At 45.0% G+C, this 27,858-nt stretch overlaps 1 protein-coding gene across 2 annotated transcripts in view; it reads left to right on the plus strand.

Annotated features, from left to right (window-relative positions):
* Positions 1 to 27,858, plus strand: part of Rnf125 (ring finger protein 125) — a 77,069-nt gene that overhangs the window by 30,110 nt on the left and 19,101 nt on the right. Inside the window, exon 1 of one of the 2 annotated variants that reach the window (XM_036205224.1) lies at positions 21,003 to 21,342. The exons of the other annotated variant lie outside the window; for it this stretch is intronic. Coding sequence (XP_036061117.1) covers positions 21,179 to 21,342 — 164 coding nt within the window. The 5' untranslated portion in view covers positions 21,003 to 21,178. Of the gene's footprint in view, positions 1 to 21,002; positions 21,343 to 27,858 lie in introns of those variants that run through there. 2 annotated transcript variants of the gene reach the window in all.

Consider the following 27,858-nt stretch of genomic DNA (forward strand, 5'->3'; position numbering starts at 1 on the left):
GGGGACGCTGTTTGTCAAATAACTTCAGTGTGCTGTGACTCCAGGATCGTCTGACCCAGTGACCTAATTCATGCCAAGCTGGGACTGCTGTAGCTCCTCCCAGCAAAGTGCTTTGCCTGGAGCCCTGTGGGTGCAAAACACCTTGTGTCTGCTTGCCCTTGTGTAAGGACGGGTTACACTGTAACACACCTTGTGTCTGCTTGCCCTTGTGTAAGGACGGGTTACACTGTAACACACCTTGTGTCTGCTTGCCCTTGTGTAAGGACGGGTTACACTGTAACACACCTTGAGTCTGCTTGCCCTTGTGTAAGGACGGGTTACACTGTAACACACCTTGTGTCTGCTTGCCCTTGTGTAAAGACGGGTTATACTGTAAACACCTTGTGTCTGCTTGCCCTTGTGTAAGGACAGTTACACTGTAAAACACCTTGTGTCTACTTGCCCTTGTGTAAGGACGGGTTACACTGTAACCATGTACTCATAGCAGTACAAGCTGCATGTCACTGGGAACATGGGTGTTTTCTGAGAGAGAAATGGCACCAGTCTTGGGACTTGACCCTAGGCATACTATCCCAGAAAAAGGTGGGAGAGTGTGAGTCAGCTAGTAAAAGTCTAGCCAAGAGGATAGAGGACAGTGCCATTGAGTGGAGCAACCAATGTTGGGGAGATCTGTCTTGCTTGAGGATAACCTCCACTCACCAAAAAGGCTGGGTTGCAGGGACAAGGTCTCAGTTGCCAAGGAGAAGATGAGCAAAGGCCCACCAACAGCCTTACTCCCAATCTTATAGCTAGCATGGACCATAGGCCAGGAGTCTTAATGGAAATAACAGTCCCTTTCATTGGGCATGATGGCATGCCTAAGATACATTTACTTGGGATTTGGAGGCAGAAGAATCAGGATTTCAAGGTCCCCTTTTGCTACATGGAACCCTGTCTTACCCCTCCTTGCCTCCAAATCCCAAGAATCATCTTTTTCATCTTCAACAAGGTCTTGCTCAGGACAATAAATATCATGCCATTATTGACATGATGTACTTGGAAGGATACTCTTTTGCAATAGAGACCAAAGCAAAAAACAACTTTATAAACTAGGCCAACAGGAGTCCAGGGAAGAAGCAGAGGACCATAAGTAGTATGCAGTACTGGGAGCCTAAAAAACAATCTGAGCCATGAGATGCCTTGAATAACAGAAGTTCAAGGTTATCCTTTGCTAACTATTGTATTCAACGTCAGCCTGGGCTACATGAGACCTTTTCTTAAAATAAAAGAAATAAATGTCTGCCTGGGAGCCATGTGTAGTGATAGAGATCTGTAATTCTGCCTCTCAAAAGACTGAGGCAGAAAAATCTTGAGTTCAAGGGTAGTTTGGGCTACATTTCAAGAGCTTGTCTTGAAATAAGTAAATAAAACATGCCAGAATGTAGTAACTTAAAAAATGCCTACTTGACAGCAAACTAGTTATGTTTATTGTTATTTTTATGAGAATCTGAAAAAAAAGCATTAATCACTTCATGCTGGAAAAATCAGAAGAAGCTTAGGCAAAAGGTAGGATGTCAGGTCTGATGAACTTCTCTGGGGTGGTGGTGTTTTTAGAGAGGGGGTCTCATGCCGCCCAGGCAGGGCTGAGCGCAGACTCACTGTGGATGATGGCAGCGTATCCTATCTTCCCAGTGCTGCCTCCAGAGCACTGGGATCACAGGGTGTCTGGTGGTGCCTGGCAGTAGGACTTGTTGTTTGTTGTGTGTTTCTTACTTGTCAGTCTCTGAATGAGTTTGAGATCAGTTTTCATATTCATGGGGTGTCCGTAAGCAATGTGAGGGCCTATGTCACTCAGACAGTGACATTGGAGCCAGTGGACTCGGACTGTACATATCTTCTGTCTGCGTTTTTCTTTTTCCCAAATGAGGGGAAGGAACAGCACAAACACAATTGAAGCCCCTGGTAGATTGCATAGCTTGAACAAGTTAACAGAGATTTAGTTATGGCAGTTGAGTTTAGAGTTACACAGCTGCCCTATTTAACAGGAGTGGAGATCTTTGGAAAGTGGTGTTGCATCTCAAATGATACTTGCCAACAGCTATGGCCATTACTGTATGGCCTAGACCATCCTGCCTAGAGTCAGAAATGGAGGGTGAAGCTCCAGGATCTGGGTTGTGTGTACTGATGTTGCAATGCTCCATTCAGTCCCAAGTACCATTACAATTGGACTGGGAAGGTGGGTGTGGGGTGCACACCTTTAATCACAGCACTTGGGAGGCACAGTCAGAAATCTCTGTAAGTTTCAGGCCAGCCTGGTATGTATAGCACAGCAAATTCCAGGAAAACCTGGGTTACATAGTGAAACCCTATCTCAAAAAACGGGGAGCGGAGTCTAGAGTGACAGCTCAGAGGTTAAGAGCCCTGGCTGCTCTTGCAAAGGACCTGGGTTCAATTCCCAGCACCCATTTAGTACCTCAGAACCATCCATAACTCCAGGGATCCCACACCTTCCTCTGGCCTCTGTGGGCATGATGTGTGGATGTGGTGTACAGACATGCATGCAAGCAAAATACCCATGTGTATAATAATAATTTGTCTTTTTTTTGTTTTTGTTTTTCGAGACAGGGTTTCTCTGTGTAGCTTTGGAGCCTGTCCTGGAACTCGCTTGGTAGACCAGGCTGGCCTGGAACTAACAGAGATCCGCCTGCCTCTGTCTCCGGATTGCTGGGATTAAAGGCGTGCGCCACCACCGCCCGGCTTGTGTATAGTAATTTTTAAAAACTTCACAAAACCAAAAGCAGAAGAAACTGAAACAAGGAGGCCCAGATGACCTGCAGCAGGCCAACAGGAGTCGAGCAAAGGCAGGTGCTTGATCTTGGCTGAGTTTAACTCTGGCCTGTGCTGCTTCTGCTGACCTCGGGCTGCTCTCATCACTCATACCCAGGTCTTCCGTGGTGAAATATGCTTCCTCTGTGGTTGAACTTTGTGACTGCTTCCCCCCAAACCCTCTTCTCCTCAGCTCATTAAACTAAGCTAATCAGGAGAATCCTGTTCTCTTTGCTGATAACTGGTCCAGGGGAGGCAAATGAAATATGAGGAAGGATGCTATGGATTGAACTTTGTTCACACAACTAACATGTTGCAAAGGTACCTGGGTAAGGCCCATAGATCTCATGCAAAGCTGCTAGGAACTGTCTCTGTTGCCCTGCCCTGGAAGGCCACATCTGCCCCTATTTCCTGGCTCTTTGATATGCTGGTGGGAGGAACACATTAGAGCAACTATGGAAAGTCTCCATTGGGCCATAAGTGGGAGTCTATGGTGCAAGATGTCCTTGTCTTACAGACACTTCTCTCCAGATGTGTCAGAATTGGCTAGTGTAAAGCTCACTCTTTTTTTTTTTTTTTTTTTTTTGAGCTGAGGGTCGAACCCAGGGCCTTGTGCTTGCTAGGCAAGCGCTCTACCACTGACACTGTCTTTTGCCCTCCAAACTGGTTGATGATTGGCATGAGCAGAGGGCTGCTTTTGGAATGTATGACAACATTGTGATCCTCAGGATTTTGACCTCTATAGAAGGTCTCCTTTGGGATAGTTTGGATTTAATTAGGTGTAAGTGAGGTCATGAGGCTGGGGCTCTCATAATGGAATCAGTGCCCTTACAAGACGACAGCATGGGATGGAGTTGCTTGGTGGTTAAGAGCATGTATACAGCTCTTGCAGAGGACTCAAGTTTGTTTCCCAGCACTCACATGAGGCAACTGGCAACCTATTGTTAACTCCTGCTCTGGGGGACCCACTGCCATCTTCTGACCTCAGCAGGTACTGCACGCGTTGTTCAGTTGGAGCCTCCCGCTCTGCCTGCGCAGTCTAGGAAGCCCCCCATTCCTGTCTCTCTCTGTCTTCAAATCCTTCTCTCTGAGTCTCTGAACAAAGGAAAGGTGCCAAAATGCATTCTTGGCGAGTAGTGCCGCTTTCTCCCCTGATGCTGCCAAGCACCCAAGTCCCCGCCTAAGCACTCAGATTTTGACATTACTTGGGCACAAACCCAGGTGTGGCAGACCCATCCTCACCCCTCCCCTATAGTCTATAAAATTTCCCAATACGATGCCTCAAGGCTATGTTCAGCCGGGCAGTGGTGGTGCACGCCTTTAATCCCAGCACTCGGGAGGCAGAGGCAGGAGGATCACTGTGAGTTCGAGGCCAGCCTGGTTTACCAAGCGAGATCCAGGGAAGGCACAAACCTACACAGAGAAACCCTGTCTTGAAAAACAAACAAACAAAAAACAAAATTTCCCTGCCTTAGTTCAGGCGGGCAACTTCTCTAGCCTCTGTCCCTGCAACGGTGAACTCACCAAGGAGCTGCTTTGCTCAATAAACCTGCTGTTACACTTTTTCAATTTAGCTTGATCTGGCTTACTGCGTCGGCAGAGAAACTTATTGCCGGGTGGTATTCATGTTCACATCTACACACACCAACCCATCTTCCTTCCTTCTGTCTTTCCTCCTTTCTCCCTTTATCCCTCCCCCCCCCTCTAAAATTTATATTCTAGTTGACAGAGAGGAGATCACTTCCCACCAAACCTGACAATCTGAGCCCCATCCCCTGGACTCAAACATCAACTAATGCCTTCTCTTGAGCTCTTTTCCTTCTGTTTGTTTTGTCCAATTTGGAGGTATTAGTTTTTGTTTTTCTTACTATATTTTGTTTTATGATTATCCCTTAGAAGCCTGTTTATTTTCTAATGAGTGACGGAAAGGGTGTGGATCCAGATGTGAGGGAACGTGAGGAGGAACTGGAAGGAAGAGAGGGAAGAAAAACTGTAATCAGGATATATTATGTGAGAAAAAAATATTTTCAATAAAAGGAGAAAAAAGTTATCCTCTGACCTCTACACTTGAACTATGGCACATGCAAGCACACAGGTGCACGCGCACACACGACGATGATGATGACGACGATGACGATGATGATGATGATAAAATGTAACTATTAAACATACACTTTTTTTAAAGTGACGTAGATGTTGAACTGTGGGCTCATTCTTTTTCCTATGGTCCTACTAAGTGAGGCAGCTCACTCTGCCTTAGGAGCTTCCTTATGTCATTTACACTTGCCCTTCCATCTCTGGAATGTTTTTACTACTATTATTTCATCTATTCATTCATTTATTTTTGAGATAGGGTCTCACTATATAGCCCTGACTGGCCTGGAACTCACTATATAGACCAGGCTGGCCTGGAACTCACAGAGATCTGCCTGCCTCTGCCTCCCGAGTGCTGGGATTACAGGTGCTATACCCAGCTTGGAATATATGCTTATATACATCTTTTGTTTAAACACTATGATTTAAGCAGGTGAAAAACAGTAAAAACCAAAGGTTTGATTAGTTCTTATTCAGTTCTACATTTTTAAAGATAAAAAGATAGCTTAACTATATATTTAAAGCAAAGCAAAACATAATGAAAACTCTTCCCAAACTACATTGTTTACTTGACAGCGAGATTCTAAACAAAAATGAGGTAGCCAGGAAGATGGTTGTGCTGGACCCCTGGGACACAGCTTCCTAGAATTGTTGAAGTTGGTAATGAAGCTGGTCTTCATGGTAGGATTGTTAAGATTTTCTATTTTTATCAAGTTGCACTTTCAAATCCTGAAAACTATTCAGTCCTTGACTACCTATGACATCATTTCCTTATTATGAAGAGAATGTAAAACAAATTAAGTTAGCAATTATTGTCCTGAAGAAACTATGAGGGGGATGTGCAAGACCTCACTCTATAGATGTCCCTAGTGGCACCATCATAACAGCAAAGAAGGAAATAACAAACTATTCTGCAACAGAGGATCACTTAGGTCCATTTTGATACAGCAGACAATGCCACTGAAATAGGTTGTAAAATTCTACTAATCTGATATACCTAGATACATAATATGAGCTAATATCAGAAGTATAGTTCAGTTTACTGTATGCACAAGACCCTAGGTCTGTAGATGGGCATAGTGGCGCACATCTGTGTTCCCAGAAGTTGAGAGGGGGAGTCAGGAAATCAAGAGTTTCAAGACCAGCTTTGGGTACATAGTGAATTTATGTCTTCCTGGGATACAGGAAACCCTGTCTCAAAACAACAACAAAAAGCCAACTCAAAGACATTTTAGATAATTCTATATAAAGGGAAGATACTCCATCCATAGTAGTAGGCAACAGAGACAGTAATAGTCACCAGAGCTGTGAGCCTCACATGGACACCCTGGCTAGAGAACTGGGGTAGCCTGCAAAGGCTCACAACAGCACCCAGCAGTGTGAAGTCGCTGGGAAATGATGGGACTGATGGGAGTAAACTCCTGCCAAAAATACTACAGTTAGAGTGACTAGGGACAGAGTAAAGGCTGCACTATGAAGATGCTACAACACAATTTGAAGATGGTTCCTGGAGGGTCTGGGGGAACAGGAGGAATAAGGTCTAGTGTGGTCCAGAGTAATCTCAAATTCAATCCACAGCCAAGGGTTTCCTTTGTTAGAAAGGCATCTCATAAAGAAGCAAAGCACAAGTGACCCAACAAGGCAGTTTCTTCTTGCACAAAGGGTGTGCCACAACCTAATGCTGGACTAGCGAGCACACTGGATGAAGCTTTTATACTAATGCAGGTGGGGATAGTGGCTCATCCTCTCGGTGGGAGCTTGACCTCACTATCTGAGCCAATTGGTTAATAAATAATCGGTGTAGAGAAAATGAAGGGAAGGGAGAGGTGTCAGGCCCTGTGTCATAGGTTCTGGGAAGCAGCAGGACCTTTTTTATAGACAAAAGTTGGTCAGCTGGGAAATAGAAGGATCGCATTAAAGTTTTACAAGGTGGGGGAGATTTGTGGAATTTGGCCTCTAAAGACCTAGTCACTTTTTTTTTGGGGGGGGGTCTTGTTTTGTTTTTTGTTTTTTCTAGACAGGGTTTCTCTGTGTAGCTTTGCACCTTTCCTGGAACTCACTTTGGAGACCAGGCTGGCCTCTAACTCACAGAGATCCGCCTGGCTCTGCCTCCTGAGTGCTGAGATTAAAGGCATGCGCCACCACCACCCAGCAACCTAGTCACTTTTGAAAGGAAAAAAAAATAATGTCTCTCCTACCTCATCCTTCTGATCCTTAACCCAGGTGCTGGGATTATAGGTTTTCTTTGTTGCTGGAAAGGAACCCAGAGTGTATTGTATACTACATAGGTCTGCTACCAAAGTGAGCTAAGTCTCTAGCCTGAGTTCCTGTCTCTTGAAAGAAAATAAACCAGCACTTAGGTGCTGAGGAGGAAGATTATATAGTGAAGAGAAAGAAAGGACAGGGAAGGAAGGGAAGGAGATGAGGAGGAGGGAAGAGGGTGAGCAGAACATGGAAAAAAGGAGAAAGAGAAAGAAATTGAGCATCTGTGGTCCCAGCATGGAGAGGTGGAGGCAGGAAGAATTAGTTCAAGGTCATCTTCAGCTGTATAGCAAACTGAGTGGCCAGCCTGGGCTATTTGAGACCCTGCTTCAACCTTCCCTTTGGAGGGGATGACAATATGCAAATGTGGAGTAATTGTTAAGTAAATAGTTACATGGGAGTCCCTCTTTTTTTGGGGGGGGAGCTGAGGATCAAACCGGGGCCTTGCGTTTGCTAGGCAAGCGCTCTACCACTGAGCTAAATCCCCAACCCCGGGATTCCCACTTTCATTCAACAAGTTTTTATCATATTTCTTCTACATTTAAGACCTTGGACAGAAAATAAAATAAAAAGGGCCATTCTCGGTGGTGCATGCCATTAATCCAAGCACTAGGGGCTAGGGCCCAGCCTGGTCTACATAGCAAGTTCCAGAACAGCCAGGAGTACATAGAGAGACCTTGTATCAAAAACAAAAACAAACAAAAGACCTTGTACTAGAAGTTAGGTGTATAAAGTTGACTGACGTAAGGTACCTAGTAGGACCGAAGTCCCCTAACGGCAGTGCTGGTGACAACATCCTAAACAGAAGGACCTGGTAAAGAGAGGACAGTTAGTGGGTAAACAAAAGCCTACACTCAGCATTCATGGAAAACCACTAGCTCCTTCATCTGTCCCGACAGTCACCAACCCCAAGCAAGAACATCTAGTTCCCATTAATCTGAAGAGCCTGCGTCAACTGAAGACTACCACCCTGCTGACTGTCCTGTAAAATTCGATACTTTTCCACCAGGCTGCTGTCTTCCATTCAGAGGCAGCCCGGTGGTTCATTCCCCTGTAAACTTTTCTTCCCACAGAGTGGTCGAGTTCGGTGACTTCACTGTACCCTCACTTCCAATACCCACTTCAGGAGACAGACAAGAGTCCTCACTTTTTAAATACTTTATTTTTATTTATGTGTCTGTGTGGGGATATGTGCATGTGTGGGGAACTCATGGAGGCCATCAAATCCTTTGGAGCTAGTATTGTAGATGCTTGTGAGCAGACGATTATGGGTGCTAGGAGTCAAACCAGCCCTCTGTAAGAGTAGCATGTGTGTGCTCTTAACCACTGAACCGTCTTTCCAGCCTCAAGGCCCCCTGATTGTACTTACTCCTTGGCATCATATATGTTTATTCTTTCTTTTTAAATTTTGACTGAACCTCTGACATTAACAAAATTAGAATACCTAATGTAAAATTAACCGTGGCACCATTGTAAGAAAGATACAGGCTGGGTGGCACACGCCTTTAATCCCAGCACTCAAGAGGCAGAGCCAGGCAGATCTCTATGAGTTCTAGGCCAGCCTGATCTACAGAGAGAGATCCAGGACAGGCACCAAAACTACACTGAGAAACCTGTCTTGAAAAACAAACAAACAAACAAACAAACAAAAGCTGGGCGTTGGTGGCACACGCCTTTAATCCCAGCACTTGGGAGGCAGAGCCAGGCAGATCTTTGTGAGTTCAAGGTCAGCCTGGTCTCCAAAGCGAGTTCCAGGAAAGGCACAAAGCTACACGGAGAAACCTTGTCTCATAAAACCAAAAAAGAAGGAGGAGGAGGAGAGGAGGAGGAGGAGGAGGAGGAGGAGGAGGAGGAGGAGGAGGAGGAGGAGGAGGAGGGGAAGAAGAAGAAGAAGAAGAAGAAGAAGAAGAAGAAGAAGAAGAAGAAGGTGGTGAAGAAGAAGAGGAGGAGGAAGAGAGAAAGAAAGAAAGAAAGAAAGAAAGAAGGAAGGAAGGAAGGAAGGAAGGAAGGAAGGAAGGAAGAAAGAAACATACATTACAGTATATATATATATATATATATATATATATATATATATATATATATATATATATATACTATATTTTGGAGATAGTATTGTAGCTCACATTGTAGCTCAGGTTAACCAGCAACTTACTGCATAGTCCAGGCTGGTCTTGAACTCATAGCACCCCTTCTTTCCTCCTCCATTTTCCAAGTGCTGAGGTCTGCCTCACTAAGCACCACCCCACCCCGTGCATAATTAGTGCCACGACTAACCTTGTTTCATGGGTAAGACAACCAGGCACTGGAGAAGTAAACATGATACCCGGGTTCACACAGACGCTGTGTCGCAGTGGGGTTCCCAGCCTAGGAAATGTGTCTGAAGACTTCCTGTGCTTCTTGATGTAGCTGTGTCTCAAAACACTGGGGTGGTGCTTGCCCTGTTTCATTTCTTTTCCCCATTTCATAGCCCTGACAGCTGGAACTGGGTGTGTAGCCCAGGCTGGCCTCCAACTCAGAAGCACACCTGCCCTGCCTCCCGAGGGCTGGGATTAAAGGTGTGCACTACCACACCTCTGTTTTGTTAGTTTTGAGATGGGCACTTCTAATTTTCCTACCTCAGCTTCTTGAGGGCTGGAATTACAGAGGTTCACCAACATGCCCAGCTTTAATTCTTCCTCTGTCTTTCTCTAGGTCTTCTGTTTTTCCCTCACTGTCCAGTGGCTTTGTCTGAATGTGAGTTACATAAAGCTTTTGAATTTTGCATGTCCCAGCTAATGCAAGAGAAACGTTTATCTTCCCTCCCTCCCTTTTCTCCCATCTCTGTATTTTGAAATCTTTCTACCTGAATTTCGAAATTTCCGTAGAATAAACTCTGCCTGGATGGGTCAGGCAGCTACCTTGAGCTAGTAAACAGTAGCTTGTAGGGTCAGGGCAGGTCCAGTTCAAGGCCACTTCTGGAGAAGTGGTGGCTCATGCTGATCCGAAAGGACAGAGTGGGTGGGGAGAACAATAGAAGGGAAAGTTCCCAGCAACATTCATAGAAACAGTAATGAAGGGAATCTCAGAAACTGAAAGCACTTAGCAGTCATTTGAGTGCTTATGAAATTATTCTCCTCAAACTGTGTTTTCAAACAAAATACAGTGCACACGTTAACAAACTGAAACTCCAGTCACCCAGACCCAAGCCTACCTTATCAGCTGCATTCCTTGTGCTGGTTATTTGAGTTCAAATGGGGATGGTAGTACGGTCTGATAGTTAGAGGCGAGACCAATTACCTATACAATATACTCAGCACAGTAAACACCCCATAAACAATAATTGAGGGGTGGCATAAAGACGCTTGCTGCTAAGTCTGATGACCCAGATTCAATCCCCAGAACTAACATGGTGGGAGGAGAGAACCAGCTCCTGTAAACTGTCCCCTGACCTCCACAACTGTGCTGTGTCCCCACACAGTAACTAACAAAATTAATGTATATTAAAAGTAGCTAATAGTGCCAGGCAGGGTGGAGCACAGCTTTAATCCCAGCATGTGGGAGGCAGAGGTAGGCGAATCTCTGTGAGTTCAAGGCTAGCCTTGTCTACAGAGGTATTTCAGGACAGCCAGGGCTACACTGAGAAACTCTGTATGGAAAAACAAACCCCTCCCAAAAAGGAAGGAAGGAAGGAAGGAAGGAGCTGATATTGTGAATTTTCCTTAAATGGATGAAATATTTTAAAAATTATAGACCGAGACTGGGGCTGTAGCTCAGTTAGGATTCACAAGACCCTGGATTTCATCCCCAGTGTTGCATAAATGAGGGTATGGTGGCTCTTGCCTTTAACCCAGGGGTGGAGGCAGTGCAGGTGTAAGGACTAGAAAATCAAGCCCAGCTTCAGGAGTTTGAGAAGCCAACCACTGCTACTTGAGACACCACTGATAGGAAATCACAACATGTCCACACGGTTGGGCTTTCCCAGAGGACCACCTAGTTATTTCCGGTCCAAAATAGCCATTTCCAGGTCAGAACATCTCGTGTGACTAGGACTCCATGGCTTTACATGGTTGCGTAAAGCGTGTGCGGCCATGTAATCTACACACATGCGTGGAGTAGCCACATGCGGTCCTGTACGCATCCACGGCTCACTCTTTAAAAAGCCGGCACCATGTTGCACAGGTCTCTCTCTTCTCTTCTCTCTTTCTCTCTCTCCCCCGACGTGTGTTTCACACAGGCCTGTCACCTCTATCCTCTTTAATAAAACTCTTCTGTGGTCTTGTCGTGTTCGGGACGTGTTCCTAGCGCCACTTAAATACTAACAACCACCACCACCCTCACACACACACATACCCCATCAAAACAAAATGAAACTAACAAAAGGAGAGGAGCTTGGTAATACACACTTGCAATTCCAGGACTCTGGAAGCTGAGGCAGGATCTTTGCCACAATGAAACTACATAGAAAGTTCCCGGTTAGTCTGGAGTACAGCTTGAGACCTTGCCTCAAACAAATAAATAAGTGGGTTCAATCCCTAGCACCAAGATAAAATTAAAATACAGTTTGCTTGTTTGGGGGGAAGCGTGTCTCCTGTGGGCCAGTTTGGCCTCACACCGTTCATGGTGACCTTGATTCTCCTGCCTTCACCTTCATAGTGCTGGGTTAGCAGACAAGTACTACCTCCTGTTTCTGCAGCACTGGGGATTGAACCCAGGGCTTCAGACATGGTAGGCAGGCATTCTACCAAGTACCACTTCAACAGCAGGCTGAAAATGGAGAGGGCTGGACAGTTTTTCTGTCTTATTTGAACCAAGTTATCAGTCATGGGTACCAGGAGAAGCAGCTCTGGCTTGGGCTCTAGGACATCAGCTGTTTTCTCTGATGGGCGTCTGCGTTTCCTGATCTGCAGTCTGCTTTGCTGCAAGATGTTTGTATTGATTCCCTGCAGAGGAGTCTGCTCATAGAGCTGACTACAGCAGAACCATTAGCAACATCCCCTCCAGAGCCTTCTGGCATTGATTTCCCACTGTCCTTCCTGAGGGAGGGGCTAAGAGCCGTGAAGTAAAGGAAATTCTGAAGCTCCCTCTCTGCCGCAGCTGACTGAGAAGCACCTCATATTCATTGTGAAAACAGAGTGATAAGCAGGAAATACGCACTGCCATGCCATATACAAAGCCATTATATATGACAGTGACTGGCCTGTAAGTCATGGCACTCAGGAGGCCAAGGGAAGATCACCAAGGGTTTGAGCCCAGCATGAGCAACTTAGTAAGCCCTGTCTATATATTAGAAGAAAAGACATTATTTCTCAGATATTATATGTGTTAATAGCCTAGTGGTTCCGTGTTGCTAGACACGTAGCTCAGTGGTAGAATGCTCGCTAGATATGTGTAAGGTTCTGGGATTGTTTGGTTTGTTTTGAGTTTAATCGCAAGGCTTGGAGTTGGTTAGTCGGGTTTTGGTTGTGGGGTCTTAAAATGACATTTATTTATTAGGGAGAGAGAGTGCTGCCACATTACTGAGAATGGGACCCAGGGTCTTAGGCATGCTACACAGGTGATCTGCCACGAAATTAAGTTCCCAGGTCCTTTCCTTTTTTACAATGTTGCAATGCTGAGGATCAAACCCAGGACTTTGCCTATAAACTTATAGCCCTATACCCTCAGCCCAAATTATAATTATTATTAATTTTTTTTTTTTGTTTTTTGAGGCAGAGTTTCTCTGTGTAGCCCTGGCTGTCCTGGAACTATTATATAAACCAGGTTTACCTCAAACTCACAGAAATCCACCTGCCTCCTTCTCCCCAAGTGCTGGAATTAAAGGCGTGCACAACCACGGCCCAGCCAAAGTTAATTTTAATTGGCATATAAAAAGTTCACACATTTCTGAGATACTGTGTCATGTTTCAATATTCATGTAAATATTGTGTACAAGGCAAACATTTTTGTCTTTTCTTGTTGGGATTGGGGTTTTGTTTTTGGTCTTTTGAGACAGGGTCTCACTATGTAGTAGAACTTGCTATATAGACCAGGCTAGCCTTAAACTCAAAAAGATCCCTCCCGTTTCTGCCCCTCAAGTGCTAGTACTGGAATTAAGATGTGTACCATTATGCCTGGTTTATTTTTGTTCTTTTGAGAGAAAAGGTCCCGATGCATAGCTCAAGCTTGTTTCAAATTTACAATGTGGCTTGGACCAACCTCACACTTCTGATCCCCCTGCCTCAGCCTCCAAAGCTTTGGGCTTATTGGCATGTGCCCTCTTCAAACCTTTGCCATTTCTTTGTGTAGTGTTGCTTTAATTCAGTAGAATGGTCTTCGATGAGGCTCAGATATAGAAATGAAATAGTAATTCATGTTTTACAGCTCACATCACTGTGTCTATGGTCACCAGTTCGCTCACTGCAGCAGCACTGGCATTTCCAAAGCTGCTGGCTCACATAACAGAAGGGCAGCCAGTTTTACATTAGGGTCAACAGAAGAAGAAAACAGGCTAATGCAATGCATTCAAGCTAGACGCAGACTGAAAAGCAATTATGGCATATTTTGATCCTGCTGGGTCTAATTACCTAATGCCTCCAAGAATTTATGGATAAATGTAAGTTAGTTCTCTTCATATGACCTTTTATATACTCACATTGTTGTTTTAATGAGTTTTTTATTGCCAGTGATGATGTGCTATCATGATGTTTTGCACTGAAGGGGGAAAATGCATATATTTTTGAGAGGGGGCATTTCCCATAGCCAAGTCTGCCCTGGAGCTCACTGGGTATGTAGCCCAAGGTGACCTCCAGTTTCTGATCTTCCTGCCTTTGCCTCCTGAGTGCTGCCACACCTGGTTTAATGGTTTTCTTTAATGTCCTCAAATTAAGGTCAAAGTCTGGCGCCTGCTGATCTATGATGTCTCTTCCTACAGCATCTGCTGCCCACTGTAAAGGGGCAGAGGATGACCCTCCTCAGCTTCCAGGATACTTAGGCTGCCAAGTGTAGGTATGAGCTCATCGTGGTATCTAGAGATGCAGCCTAGCCCAGGAGTCGCTAAGTGGACCACACCTCCCCACCACCTCCATGCCACCCCACTTTCCTCTTTGTAGAAGCAAATGACCAAACGCTAACAGGACAGAAAAGTGCCAAACTCAAACAGTGTCCTGCCATTTTTTTTTCCTTTTTCTTTAAAACAAACAAACAAAAAAAACCTTTCTTTTTCTTGTTTCCTTCCACACCCGAGCACAATACAAACTGTCTTTCATATAATACAAGTAATTTGAAATTTGAGGTGATTTAAAAAGTGACAGGGTGGCTGTGGTGGCATACACCAGCAATCCCAGCACTCAGAAACAGGAGGAGCAGGAGTTCAAGGCCACCCTTAGCTACAAGACATCTGTTCTCAACTCCTCTGCCTGCCCCATCCTTGCTACTGAGTTAGTCATTGTCTCAAGGAAAGAGCTAGGAAAAAGCTGTGTTTTTACAAACAGTTCTTAGCTCTATCCTTCCCAGAGGTTCCTAAAATCCATCCATCATTTGCTCTTGCCAGCTTTAGATCATCAACCTGTAACTGCTACCATAGCTTCCATGCATCTGTTTCTCAACTGCCACCATTGTCCTAACATCTATTATACACTTCAGTTTTCCATTTGTGAAATGGGATAATAAAGTTCATAAATGCATCAGACACACACACACACACACACACACACACATCCCCACTGGTAGAGGTCAGAGGACAACTTTCTGGAGTCAGTGCTCTCCTCCCACCATGTGGGTCCCGGAGATTAAACGCAGGTTGTCAGGCGTGGCAGCAAGCCCCTTTACCTGCGGAGCCACCTTACCCACCCAACACTCACATTTTTTTGAAGTGAAAGCACTAACATTCTTTTGTGATAAAGGACAAAAAGATACATAGTAGGCAAATATCAAGTAGGAAAGTGTTTATATAGGTGTGAGGGAGTTTGGAAAAATCCTGAAAGTTCTTATTTGTAGTGAAGTGTTCAAATACATGAGCCCACAGGGGACATTTATTGAAACCAAAGTATACTGGTTTTTTGTACGTGTTTGTGGTGTTGGGGGTTGAACTTGGGGCTTGCTCATTCTAACTAAGCAAGTCCTACCACTGAACTATCCTCCTAGCCCGAAGACTCCATTTGTATTTCAAATGTGTCCATCAGAAACTGAAAGAGGCAGAATGAATGCTTTAATCGACTGGGAATTAGTTTACTTCTTGGGAAATGGGAGAACTGGATCAGATGCTCCTTTGGACCTTTTCCATTCTATACCTGTTGTGAGTTCATGTGTATTGAAGTAGATCACCCCAAATGTGAAAGGAATTCAGGCCCAGGAGTTACCCAGGAAGAGCCTCCCACTGACACCCATATGGTCTTCCCTGAGTTACTGCTGAAGTCAAGCAGCGTGCTTTGAAGCTATGTTATACTGGGACCACCTACAGTAGATGAAGGATTAATTGGTCGGAATGTTGTAGAGATACCTGCCGACCACACTCGATCTGAAAACTAGCAACTAAAGACGGTAAGAAAAAGCAAAGGGCGGCACTCTAGTCTGAAAAACCAACCATCACAAATCAAGGCAGAAAATCCAGGGCCTTGACTGACTTATCTGGATGAACACATGAGTCCTTCGGCGGAATGGCATTTGTGATGATGTCCTTCTCACTTTGAGAAGAGATCAATGGGGCCAGCAAGATAGTTAAATGGGAAAGGAGCTTGCTGCCAATCTGAGTGGGAAGAGAGAACCAATTCCCTGAAGTTGTTTTCTGGCCTCTATGTGCACACCATGGCATATGGACACCTCTCCCCCAACAAATAAATGTTAAAAAATAAATAAACAACTTTAAAAGTAAGTAAAAATTCAGCACTCGGGAGGCAGAGACAGGCAGATCTCTGTGAGTTCAAGGCCAGCCTGGTCTACAGAGCAAGTTCCAGGACAGGCTCCAAAGCTAAACCCTGTCTCAAAAAAACCAAAAAAAGTAAAAAAATAATAATAATAATAAAATAATAATAATAATAAAGCTCTGAAGACAGCTTAATACAGAGCATATGCCTAGCATGTGTAAGGCCCTGGTTTCCATCCCTAAGTACTGCTTTCTACAAAAGAAACAATTTTTCATTTTATCATTGTGAAGGTGCTACACACTATTCAAGATCACATCTCAGATGTTTCTGTAGAATGTTATAAGTCATTATTACGCCCATAGGATTATAGGTGACAATTTATCAATTGATCTGTGTAAGCATGGAGATACCCATGTTTCGAGGCCAGAGTGTCTAACCAGCAAGACACCACCCAATGGTGAGGAGGCTCAAACTGTGCCAAAATAAAAGCAGGTGGCTCTCCTGCCACCTGGCAGGTTTGCTGTTGCCACAGTAACGTACAGAGCCAGCTACAGTAGAGACCACTGAACTGCTTGTCCAGGAATGGCTCGCTGAGCCCTGTGTGCGGCCCGCTGGGGACCGTTTAAATTGTAAGGTGTTTGTCTGGTTGGTTGTCTGGTTGGTTTTCATTTTGATCTGCTATTGTTTGCTTTCCCTTTCTGAGCAAAGGTCTTTCTGTATACCCCGAGCTGGACTCATGGTTCTCTCAGCCATCCTCCTGAGTTCGCTTCCTAAGGGCACCACCACACCCAGCTAACGTGTCGCTTTCATAACTCACCCAGACACTGAAGTCTGGTATCTTGGCATCGAGCCATTTCAACAGGCTTCTCAGGTGAGTCTGACGCAAGACAACTTGAGGACAGGATGACTTGACAGAAGTGCTGATATGGCCGAGTCACTGACTTGCTCAAGCTCTGAATTGGTGCTATAAAACCACAGAAGCCACCTGAAAATGCAAACAAGGCCACTCTCGTTTTCACACCTCCTCGCCTCCAGTTTCCCCTCTCTCTGTTGAGTGCTGTGCGCTGAAAATCTGAGCATCAGGGAACTGAATGCAGCTTTCAGAGCCAGAGCTTGGGGCCTCCTGCCCCCTTGTCTGTGTTCACCACAGCCCAGTCATCCCCATCTGTCTGGAACACTTGATTTTCCTCCCGTTTGAAATTGAAATGTCTTCTCTCCTCTTTCTCCTCCCTCTTCTAGCAGAGCCTCACTGTATAGTCCTGGGTGTCCTGGAACTCCCTGTGTAGACAGGCCTCAACTCTCAGAGAATGTCCTGCCTCTGCCTCCGAGTGCTGAGATTAAAGACGTGCTCCATCATGACTAGCTGTGAAATTCTGTTTTCTGTTTGGTTTTGGTTTTTTTATTTCTTTTTTCTACCTTTTTTATTTTCTACTTTTATTTTTGAGACAGGGTCTCTCTACGTAGCCCTCATTGTTCTGGAACTTGGTATGTAGACAAGGCTGTCCTCAAACTCACAGAAATCCACCTGCCTGTGCCTCCAAACTGTTGGGGTTAAAGGCCTTCACCACCATGCTGGTATTTGTAATTTTTAAAGACAGGCTTAGGTGTGTCAAGCAAGCAGGCCTCAAATCTGCTACATAGCTGAGGAAGACCTTGAATTTCTGATCCTCCTGCCTCCACCTCCCCGGAGCTGGGATTACAGATGGGCACTGCCAGTTTATGCTGTGCTGGATATGAAACCCAGTTTTCTGTATGCTGGGAAAGCACTCTACCAACTGAGAGCTATATCTTTAACTCCAGAATGTTCTTTCTTGCTCTCTCCTTCCTTACACACTCTGGGTGAAGTCAGTATCCTCATTCCTTTCATAGATTCTGATCACTGATGATATACTGTATTATAAAGGTCTTTTTTTTGTTTTGTTTTGTTTTGTTTTGTTTTTTCCAGACAGGATCTCTCTGTGTAGCTTTGCGCCTTTCCTGGATCTCACTTGGTATCTCAGGCTGACCTCGAACTCATAGAGATCCGCCTGGCTCTGCCTCCCAAGTGCTGGGATTAAAGGCGTGCACCATCAACGCCCTGCATAAAGGTCTTCTTTTCTTTTTTTTGGGGGGGAGGATTTTTTGAGACAGGGTTTCTCTGTGTAGCCCTGGCTGTCCTGTAACTCTGTCTGTGGACCAGGCTGGCCTCGAACTCAGAGATTTGCCTCCCGGGTGCTGGAATTAAAGGCGTGTACCACCACCGCCGAGCTAAAGATGTTATTTTCTTAAGAGCTTATCTCTCAGAATAAAAGCCTTGAGGACAGGAAAGTGGTGTCAGTTTTGGTATAAACCACGGACTAACCGACTAGATTATGCAAGAGAAAAAGGAAGTGTTGGTAAAATGCTGCAAGCTATAAAGGCAGGAGATAAAGAGGAAGTGTATCATCCTCTATGAAGTAGGTGCTAGGAAAGCTGTGATTCCATGAAAAGGGAGGGCCATGAGGTTGAGAAGAACACAGTGAGTGGTAGCACTCTGGAGTCATTGTGTGTCATGGAAACATACATAAACATACACTGCATTGCCTTTACCACCGAGGTCCACAGTAGTCAGTTGGAAGAGTCCCTTCAATTCAGAGATGAAGAGAAGAATCCACTCAAAGCGGAGGACAGTGAGGAGGCACTCCATGGCCAGAACCAGTAGCTGTCCACTCCTTGGTCTGTCCTTGTTTTCTTCTTGTTGCTACGATTAAACATTCCGACCAAAAGCAAATCATGAGGCTTCCCTTCCAGGTCACGGTCCGTTATCGAGGGAGTTCATGGAAGGAACTCAAGGCAGGAGGCTGGAGCAGAAACCATGGAGGACTGTTGTTTTCTGGCTCACTCCTAGGCTCATGCTTAGGTAGCTTTCTTACAGCCCAGGACCACCTGGAGAGAGGTGCTGCCTGAAGTGGGCTATGCTCTCCTTCATCGATAAACAACTAAGACAACTCATTGTCATACACAGGCCCAGAGACCAACCTGATGAAGACAATTCCCCAGTTACTTTCTAGGCTGGGTCAAGTTCGCAGTTAATGCTAACTAACTAACTAGAACATCCCTTTTCCTGCCCCTGATGACTAGTGATATATTTGACACAAAGTAGGCTCCCTCATTAAATGCCTGCAGAATGAGTAAAGTCAGAGACAGAACATGTGTTTAACTCTACCTGGTAGGCATCACTGTCCATTCCATCCATTTACTTCTAACAAAAACTCTACCTGCAAAAATTGCCTATCACTGGTATAATAGTGACATGACTGTTCTGGGGTTACTAGCTGATTTCTGATTGGATTTTAGCCCTGGTCAAAAGGAGAGAATACATACTTGATACTGTAAACCTATTCATTAGCCTATGGCTAGGCCAGGCATGTTGGTGTGCTGTGGAATATTCCTTTACACTGTGTGAATATATGTCACAGTAATTGGTTTAATAAAGACAATGACTGGCCAATAGCTGAACAGAATAAGGTTAGGGAGGAGAGCCAGACAAGGAGAATTCGGGGAAGAAGGGCAGAGTGTGGAGTTGCCAGCCAGTTGCAGAGGGAGCAGGAGATAACCATGCCATGTTAATAAAGGTACCGCCACATGGCAGAGCATAAATAGGAATATGGATTAACTTAAAATGTAAAAGCTAGTTAGTAATAAGCCTGAGCTATTGGCCAGGCATTTATAATTAATATAAGCCTCAGTGTGTTTGAGAAGGGCTGCAGGACAGGAAAGCTCTGCCTACATTGTACATGTCTTTAATTCCAGCATTCGGGACGAAGAGGCAGGCAGATCTCTGAGAATTCAAGGCCAGTTTGGCCTACATAGCAAGCTCCAGGCCAGCCAGGACTGCATTGTAAGGCCCATTTTCAAAAACAACAATAATCAAAACCAAAAACTAAGCAAAATGGGAGCTGAGTTATAGCTTAATGATTGAATGTTTGCCTGAGAGACAAGGCCCAGCATCATAAAATTAAACAACATAAAAAATTAAAAATTAAAAGTGTCAGCTGGGCATGGTGGTACATGCCTTTAATTCCAGCAGAGGCAGATGCAGGCGGTTCTCTGAGTTTGAGGCTAGCCTGGCCTACAAAGTAAGTTCCAGGACAGCCAGAGGTATACAAAGAGACCCTGTCTTGAAAAGAGAAAAAAATAAAAAATAAAAGCCTCAAAAACGAACGTAAAAAGGTAGAGACTAGGAGAAACTGGGTGAAGACCAGGAGATTGTAATACATTACGTATTATGTATAGTATTATGTATAGTCCACAGAGTAGTGTGTATTTCTCCATACAATTGCATTAAATCTACAGCTGTCTCCAACCTATTTTTCCCCTCCTATCTCAACCTCTCACATACTGTTATCACAGGCGTGCCCCACCATATGCAGGTGTGAGTTTTATTCTTCACTTTATCATTTACATCAGTACTAGGGAACAAACCCAGACCTCATACAGGCTAGGCAAGCACCCCACCACTGAACTACATCTAAAATGGTGGTGTTTTCTTGAGTTAGTCTCATTCCACAGCCCTGAATGTTCTGGAATTCACTGTGTAGTCCAGGCTGCCCTGAAACTTCGGATAATCCTCCTAAATTCTGATATTGAAGGCATAAGCCATGATATCTGGCTTATTTGTCTACTTTTGAAACACAGCCATGTTCAAATGCAGCCCAGGCTGGCCTCGAACTCTCAGCAATCCTCCTGCCTGACTGCTGGCATCGTATTTGTACACCACTAAGTGGGGCTCTGGATCAGGAAACTTCCCACTGCCCCGGGCTATCTCTATCTCTCTCTGATTGAAGTATTGAGTCAATCACCGAAATGGTCATAGGTCGGCTCTGAGGCTTATTAAGATATCAACTTGGAGGCCAGATAGAGTCATCCCGTCTCCAGTAGGTGTTCTTAAACTGCACTTTGCAGAACTCTGAGTGCGGTCGCCGGGTGGAAGGCTCAGGTTTCACCCTCTGGGGACCTCGAGCTTCTGCAGCGCCTGGTCGCTCGCGGAAGAGCGTTTGCAGGCGGCAGCCGCGCGCTCTGCCTGCGCTCCACCGAGAGGCCCCGCGACGCGGCTGGCCGAGCCAGGAGGCGGCGATCCCGGCTGGGCCGGGACTTCCTTCCTCCGGGGAGGGACAGCAGAACCCCCCCGCAGTCCGCACCGAGCTCCTGGCAGCCTGCAGAACTAGCGCGCAGCGATGGGCTCCCTGCTGAGCAGCGACAGCTCCAAGTCGGCGCCCGCCTCCGCCTCCCCGCGGCCCCTAGAGCGCAGCGGGGACCCGGAGCTTCCCGTCACCTCCTTCGACTGCTCGGTGTGCCTGGAGGTGCTACATCAGCCGGTCCGGACCCGCTGTGGCCACGTGTGAGTGTCCGGGAGCTCGGGTGCGCGACCACCTAGCAGGGAAGGATGCCGGGGAAGCGGAGGGCACAAAGTGGGTGGAAGTAGAACAGCGACTATTGGGGAAACTGCATGGCTAGTTGGGGACGCTTGCACAGGATTTCGAGAGCGGGGTTCCCACCACGCACAGTAGTCCAGCTGGTTTTGACTGATCTGGGTGTGTCTCTCACTCTCCGGAGAACCTGGGTAGGTTTTTGTTTTGCTGCATCTGTGCACATGTTCCAGAACCTCCAGAGGCTTATTTATCTCTTGTGCTGTAGAGGATCTGCACAAACTCTTTCAATTCCCACCCCACATCCCTTTCCCAACACACACAGACGCGTATTGCTAAAGGCTTTCTGAGGTCGCTCGGACGTTTTGCTCCACGCCACTGAATTCACCCATTTAAAACTCAGCTACAAAGTGACTGGAGGTTGTGTGCTATCTGCCATAGGCACCGGCCTCTCCCAGAACCGAGAGTTTAGACAATTTTCTTCAAAATCTCGTATCGTGTAGTGAAAACTCACTATAGTTGCAAAGCAGTGTTAGTTCCTAAGGCTTTAAAAATGAAGCCCCGATCGTAATGGGTATGTTCTTAGGGGATGTTTGAATAAGCCGAGAGGCCTTCGATGTGTGTGAATTTGTGTTAGCCGTTTGTTGTTGTTGTTGTTGTTGTTTTTGTTGTTGTTGTTGTTTCTTGGTTACGTGGGTCTGAGTTGTGATTGCATGTATAGGTTGAAAGCAAAGCCCACTCTATGAAACTACCTACAGCAGGATAAAGCAACAGAACAAAAACACTGTTCGCTGGTGCCGACTTTCGGCTTATCAACCAAACCAAGCCAAACCCTGTATATTAAAAATGCATATGCATGGCCGTGTTTTTAATAGCACTTGAGTGAGGCTTGACTTCACTTGAGTGAAGCCCTGGTGCCCATCGTGAACCAGAGAGGAGGATGTGCCGCCCACACAGTGCTTAAATCAAGAGTGCTCTTGGCTCCACTTGTGGTTTGTTCTCAGGTTTGGGTTTTGGTTTGTTTCTTTTTTCAGCTTTGTGCTTTAAACTCAAGGCTTACGTTTTTTACCGTCTTTTCCAGTTAGTGATGTTGTTTCCTAGCTCTAGACATAGCTCTTTGACGAGCCGTCCATCTAAAGGCCAGGTAGACAGTGTGAGAGCCAAGGTTCTGTTGTGTAATGTCATGAAATATGCTGATGAGGTCCGAACAATAACCTAAAGGGAAAGGCATTTTTTAAAGACTGGGGGCTCAGGGGTGAGTTTGGGTCTCACGTAGAGTAGTCTAGCTTCAAACTCACAAAGAAGCTGAGGATGTGAGGATGACCTTGAAAAGTTGGGATCTTTTTTTGTTGGTTTTTTGGTTTTGGTTTTGGTTTTTGGAGACATGGTTTCTCTGTGTAGCTTTGCGCCTTTTCCTGGATCTCACTTGGTAGCCCATGCTGGCCTCAAACTTACAGAGATCCTCCTGGCTCTGCTTCCCGAGTGCTGGGGTTAAAGGCGTGTGCCACCACCGCCCAGCAGAAAAGTTTTGTTGTGAGAGTCTCACTATGTAACCCAGGCTGGCCTTGATATCACTATGTAGATCTGGCCCACCCGTAACTCAAAGATCTGCCTGCCTGCCTCCTGGGTTCTAGGACTCAAGGTGCTACCACACTCACCCAAACTTGGCCTTGAACCCCCTGTCTCCACTTGCAGACTGCTGGGATCACTGACCTGCATGCACTACATGTCCAGTTTATGTCAGGTTGAGGATCCTTACATGGTAAGAAAGCTCCCTACCAACTCCCCATTTTTCACTTTGTGAGCCTGTGTGGAATTTAGGGACTTATAAATCACTAAGCAAGTTCTCTGTCCTGAGCTAGATCCCCAGAATTTGAATTTAACCTTTATTAACATTAAAGCTTTGCAGTTGAACCAAAGATGAACAGTAAGTCTTCAAACTTCCTTCTACAGCACTGAAGGGGCAGCTTTGCCTCTGTAATCATATGACTCTGGATTGCTTTCAGGGGCTGGACTTTGAACACAGTAATTTATTTGTTTTTGCCAAAGGATAATATAAACTTGCAAAATGTTACATTTATTTTTGTTGAATCTCTTTTTTCTTTGTTAGAGTGAATAGGAAATTGGCCACTGGAAAAACAGTCATAAAATATCATAACCAGGGCTGGACAAATTGGCCTTCCCTCCCTTAGCTGTTCTTTGTTTGGACAAATCTATGTCCATTGTTCTGGCTGTGGGCAGAATTTCCATGTTCTTCCTTTTGGCCAACTTGGGCCCCTTCCACTTTATAAATGTTAACCAGAGTCCTTTGCTGCACTGGAGACTGTTGTTAACACCAATTGTACATTCTAAATTACTCTTTCCTACCGAACTTAAGTTGGAAAATGAGAAAATTGCAAGTGAAGCTCTTTGTTTTCATTATCAGGGCTGTTTTTTGTTGATTTTAGTTTAGAAATCCATGGCAAGGCAAACATGCACAGTGACAACAATTCTCTGGATGAATGTGGAAATGATCCTTTACAAACACGAATGTGGCACAGTGGCAGTTGCGCATCAGTGAAAGTGGGTTTGAAATCCGCACAGCCAGGAGCCATCTTGTGACCAAGGGTTTGAATCTCAGAATCTCGCTGCTCTCTTCCTTTTAAAATGGTGAAAACAAACTGTTGCAAATGCAGAGAAGCCTGTAAAGGAAGATGGAGAGCTGGAAATGTGGAGGGAGTGGTGGGAAGTTGGCATAGCATAAGCCAAGCCGTGGACTGGACTGCCAATGCCCCACACAAGGCTCAGGTTGTGGCTTCTGTTTTCTTCAGTCATTTTATAATCCAAACCTCCATAAATAGGTACTATCATCATCATCTTGATTTTGACACAGAGTCCCAGGTATCTGTCCCAGCTGGCCCTGAACTCACTATGTAGTCAAGGACAACTGTCCATTTTTAGCCACTAAATTTCTTTCTTTCTTTCTTTTTTTTTTTTTTTTTTTTGAGACAAGGTCTGACTTTGTAGAGCTAGCTGGCCTTGAACTCAGATCTTCCTGCCTTTGCCTCCTAAATGCTGTGATTAAAGGCCTGTGCCACCATGACTAGCAAGCCCTGTTTCTTTCTTCCTAGCTGAGATTACAGATATACTACACATAGGGTGCTGTGTATCAAACTCAGTGTCTGTGTCTGCTAGGCAGGCCGGGCAGGCACTCTACCAAATGAACTATATCCCCAGGCCTGTTTGTGTGTTTTTTAGTGGAATGTATGGGTTTTCAATAAATTCATCTATTTGAGTGAGGTGATACTTGCTTCCCAGGACGTGAGGGAGTGGAGAGACAGGACAGCTTTCAGGAGTTGGCCCCCCTTCTACCTCTTATGCCTTTGAGATTGCCTTCTACTTTGTGGGTTCTGGGGATCAAACTAGCAAATGCCTTTATCCGCAGAGCCATCTTGATGGCCCCAATGTTTTATACTTTGGACAGTTTTCTACAATTTAGGACTCAGTCTCTATCTTTTCCTGAGGCAAGATCTCATTCTGTATCCCAGGCTGGCCTGGAACTCACTGTGTAGACCAAGGCTTTTCTTGAACTCAGAGAACCACCTGCCTTCCAAGTGCTGGGATTAAAGATGTGCATCACCATGCCTGACATCCAGTGTTTTATATTTTAGATTGATTATTCATACCACAAAAATAGTTTTTAAAGTAGATTAGGAGAAAAGGACTTTGTACGTTTGCTTCAATGTTGTCAGACAACTAGGGAAAGAGAGTTGCTAAAAAGGAATCTGATTTGCAGTTAGAGAGAAAAATCAAAGGTCTGGGCATGTTGTTCATTGGTAACGCCCTTACCTAACATGTGCAAGGACTAGGTTCAGTGTCCAGCTCGAGAAAAGTCAACTGTTCTGAGTGTTATAGACGTGCCTGCTGAAGGGGCTGGGGATACGTAATAACTATTTTGCTGTTACTGTGATAAAACACCATGACCAAGGCAACCTATAAAAGAAGGAATTTATTTGGACATATCATTCCATGATGGCAGAGTGGAGGCATGGCAGCTGGAAACTGAGAGCTTACATCTTGGGACCCAAGCAGGAAGCAGAGAGAATGAACTCAGAATGGACAGAGTCCTTAAATTCTCAAAGTCTACCTCAGGTTATACACTTCCTCCAACAAGGCTGCAACCCCCAAGCCTTCTCAAACTGCCAACAGCTAGGGACCAAATATTCAAATGCCCAGAACTATGGGGGACATCTCCTTCAAACCATCACAGGGTATATTGCAGTGGCAGCGTTCTGACCTAGTAGGCACAAGGTTTGGGATTTGATCCCTGAGTATCACACACTCAAATAAAAATAGCCAAATAATTAGTTTTCCGAGTGGACATGGTAGACAAAGGAGAAAGATGTTAGAGACAATTCCTAGGATTTAATGAACGCATGAAAGGGCCTTGTACTACTCAGGATTCTCTAGGGTAACAGAACTTACAGATGAAATCTCTATGTATAGAAAGGGGATGTATTAGAATGACTACAGGCTGTACTTCAGGTAATCCAGCAATGGCTGGCTGTGAATGGGAAGTCCAAAGATCCAGTAGAGTTCAGTCCACGAGGCTGGATGTCTCAACTGGTCTTCAATATACGTGAAAATCCTAAGTAGGCTGTAACGTCAGTGAAGGAATGGACGTTCTAGCGAGGCAAGGACCAACAGGCAGAGTAAATAAAAGCTTTGGTCTCTCATGTCTTCAGCAGAAGGTGTGGCCAGATTAAAGGTGTGTTTTCCTGCCTCAAGATCCTGATCAAATATCAGCCGGGGCGGTGGTGGCGCACGCCTTTAATCCCAGCACTCAAGGAGGCAGAGCCAGGCGGATCTCTTTGAGTTCAAGGCCAACCTTGGCTACCAAGTGAGTTCCAGAAAAGGCACAAAGCTACACAAAACAAACAAACAAACAAAAAGTGAATCTACCTACTTTAAATTAAGAGAAAAAAAAATCCCTCACAGATGCGTCCTCCATTTTTGGATTTTGGTTAATTCTAGATGCTGACTACCAAGTTGACAACCAAAAATAGCCACTATAAGCCTACTGAACAGTTAGCAATCTGGTAAAGAGAATTTAAAATGCATTTGCCTATAGCTGGTTCTGGTGGGGCATACCTGTAATCCCAGAGTTTGAAATGTAGAACCCTAAAGACTGCCACAGTTTAAATCGAGCCTGAACATCAAATGTTAGCCAGCTAGGACTGCATAAGGAGACACTGTCTCCAAAATACCAAAAAAAACAAACAAACAAACAAACAAACAAACACAAATATCTCAGAGATCCTGTGGAGTACGTTTGGGAAAGTAGATGAAAGTTAAAAGAGTTACCTAAAAGGTCTAGAGCAGTGTTTCTCAACCTGTAGCTTTCGACCCCTTTGAGGGTCAGGTGCCCCTTACACAGGGTTTGTCTAAGACCATCAGAAAATGCAGGTATTTACATTACTCTTCATAACAGTAGCAAAATCATAGTTATGAAGTAGCAATGAAAATGATTTTATGGTTGAGAGTCACCACGACATGAGGAACTGTATTAAAGGGTCGTGGCCTTAGGAAGATTGAGAACTACTTGTCTAGAGGTCGAGAATGAAACTGGGGTGTGGGATAGGATGAGAAGAGCTGTATCTCCCTCTCACTCAGTGGAGACAACTGCTTAAAGTCATAGATGTGCACACTTTTCCTAAAGGAAATGCTGCTAAGGCATATCCTAATCACTTTGAGGAAAGTGGATGAAAATGTTCCATTTGTGAGTAATTAGAAGCAATAAAGCCTCTCCAAAGTGGTGGCTCTCCGAAGTAAGGAGACCCTGGCAGTTTTTTGTTTGTTTTGTTCTAAGATGGTTCTTGCTATGTAGCCCAGCCCAGCCTAGAATTTGAGATCCTCTTGCCCCAGCCTCCTAAATGCTAGGGTTATAGGCACGCTCTATTCACCAGACTCTGATGAGGTTTCACTTCCCCTTGACTAAGGATTGAATTCAGGCCCTTGAGCTCAAAAGGCAAGCTGTCTAGCACTGAGCTACACCCCCAAATACAGTGCTTCCATTCTTAGAGATGAACAACTCAAAGACTTCTTTCTTAAAGTGGAACCATCTTACCCTATTATGTATTATAGACGTTTGTTATCTGCTTATGTATTATCAATTAGTGAGAGCTCTCTAGAGAAACCATCTAGATGACCTGTGTCCCTGTGTGCTTGTTATTTTCAGCCTCTGGGGTGTAACTGAGCTTGGTAAAGACAGTAGACAGAAGTTTTATGGCTTTTCCTCCCGAGGTGTGACTAAACATCTGTTCACTCCAGATAGGACACCAGTGATATACCACTGGTTTATTTCAAGTACAGCTTGAAAACAATGAGTTCATTTTGGGGGTTACTTACAGGATCATAGGTGACTCAGGCTTCGTTTCCACGCACCCCACCCCAGTGTGGACAGTGAACCTAAAGAGCTGTCTTCCTGGAACTCCTTGGATCACCTGTAG

This window comes from Onychomys torridus, chromosome 13 (assembly GCF_903995425.1).
Source record: "Onychomys torridus chromosome 13, mOncTor1.1, whole genome shotgun sequence".
Lineage (NCBI taxonomy): Eukaryota > Metazoa > Chordata > Mammalia > Rodentia > Cricetidae > Onychomys > Onychomys torridus.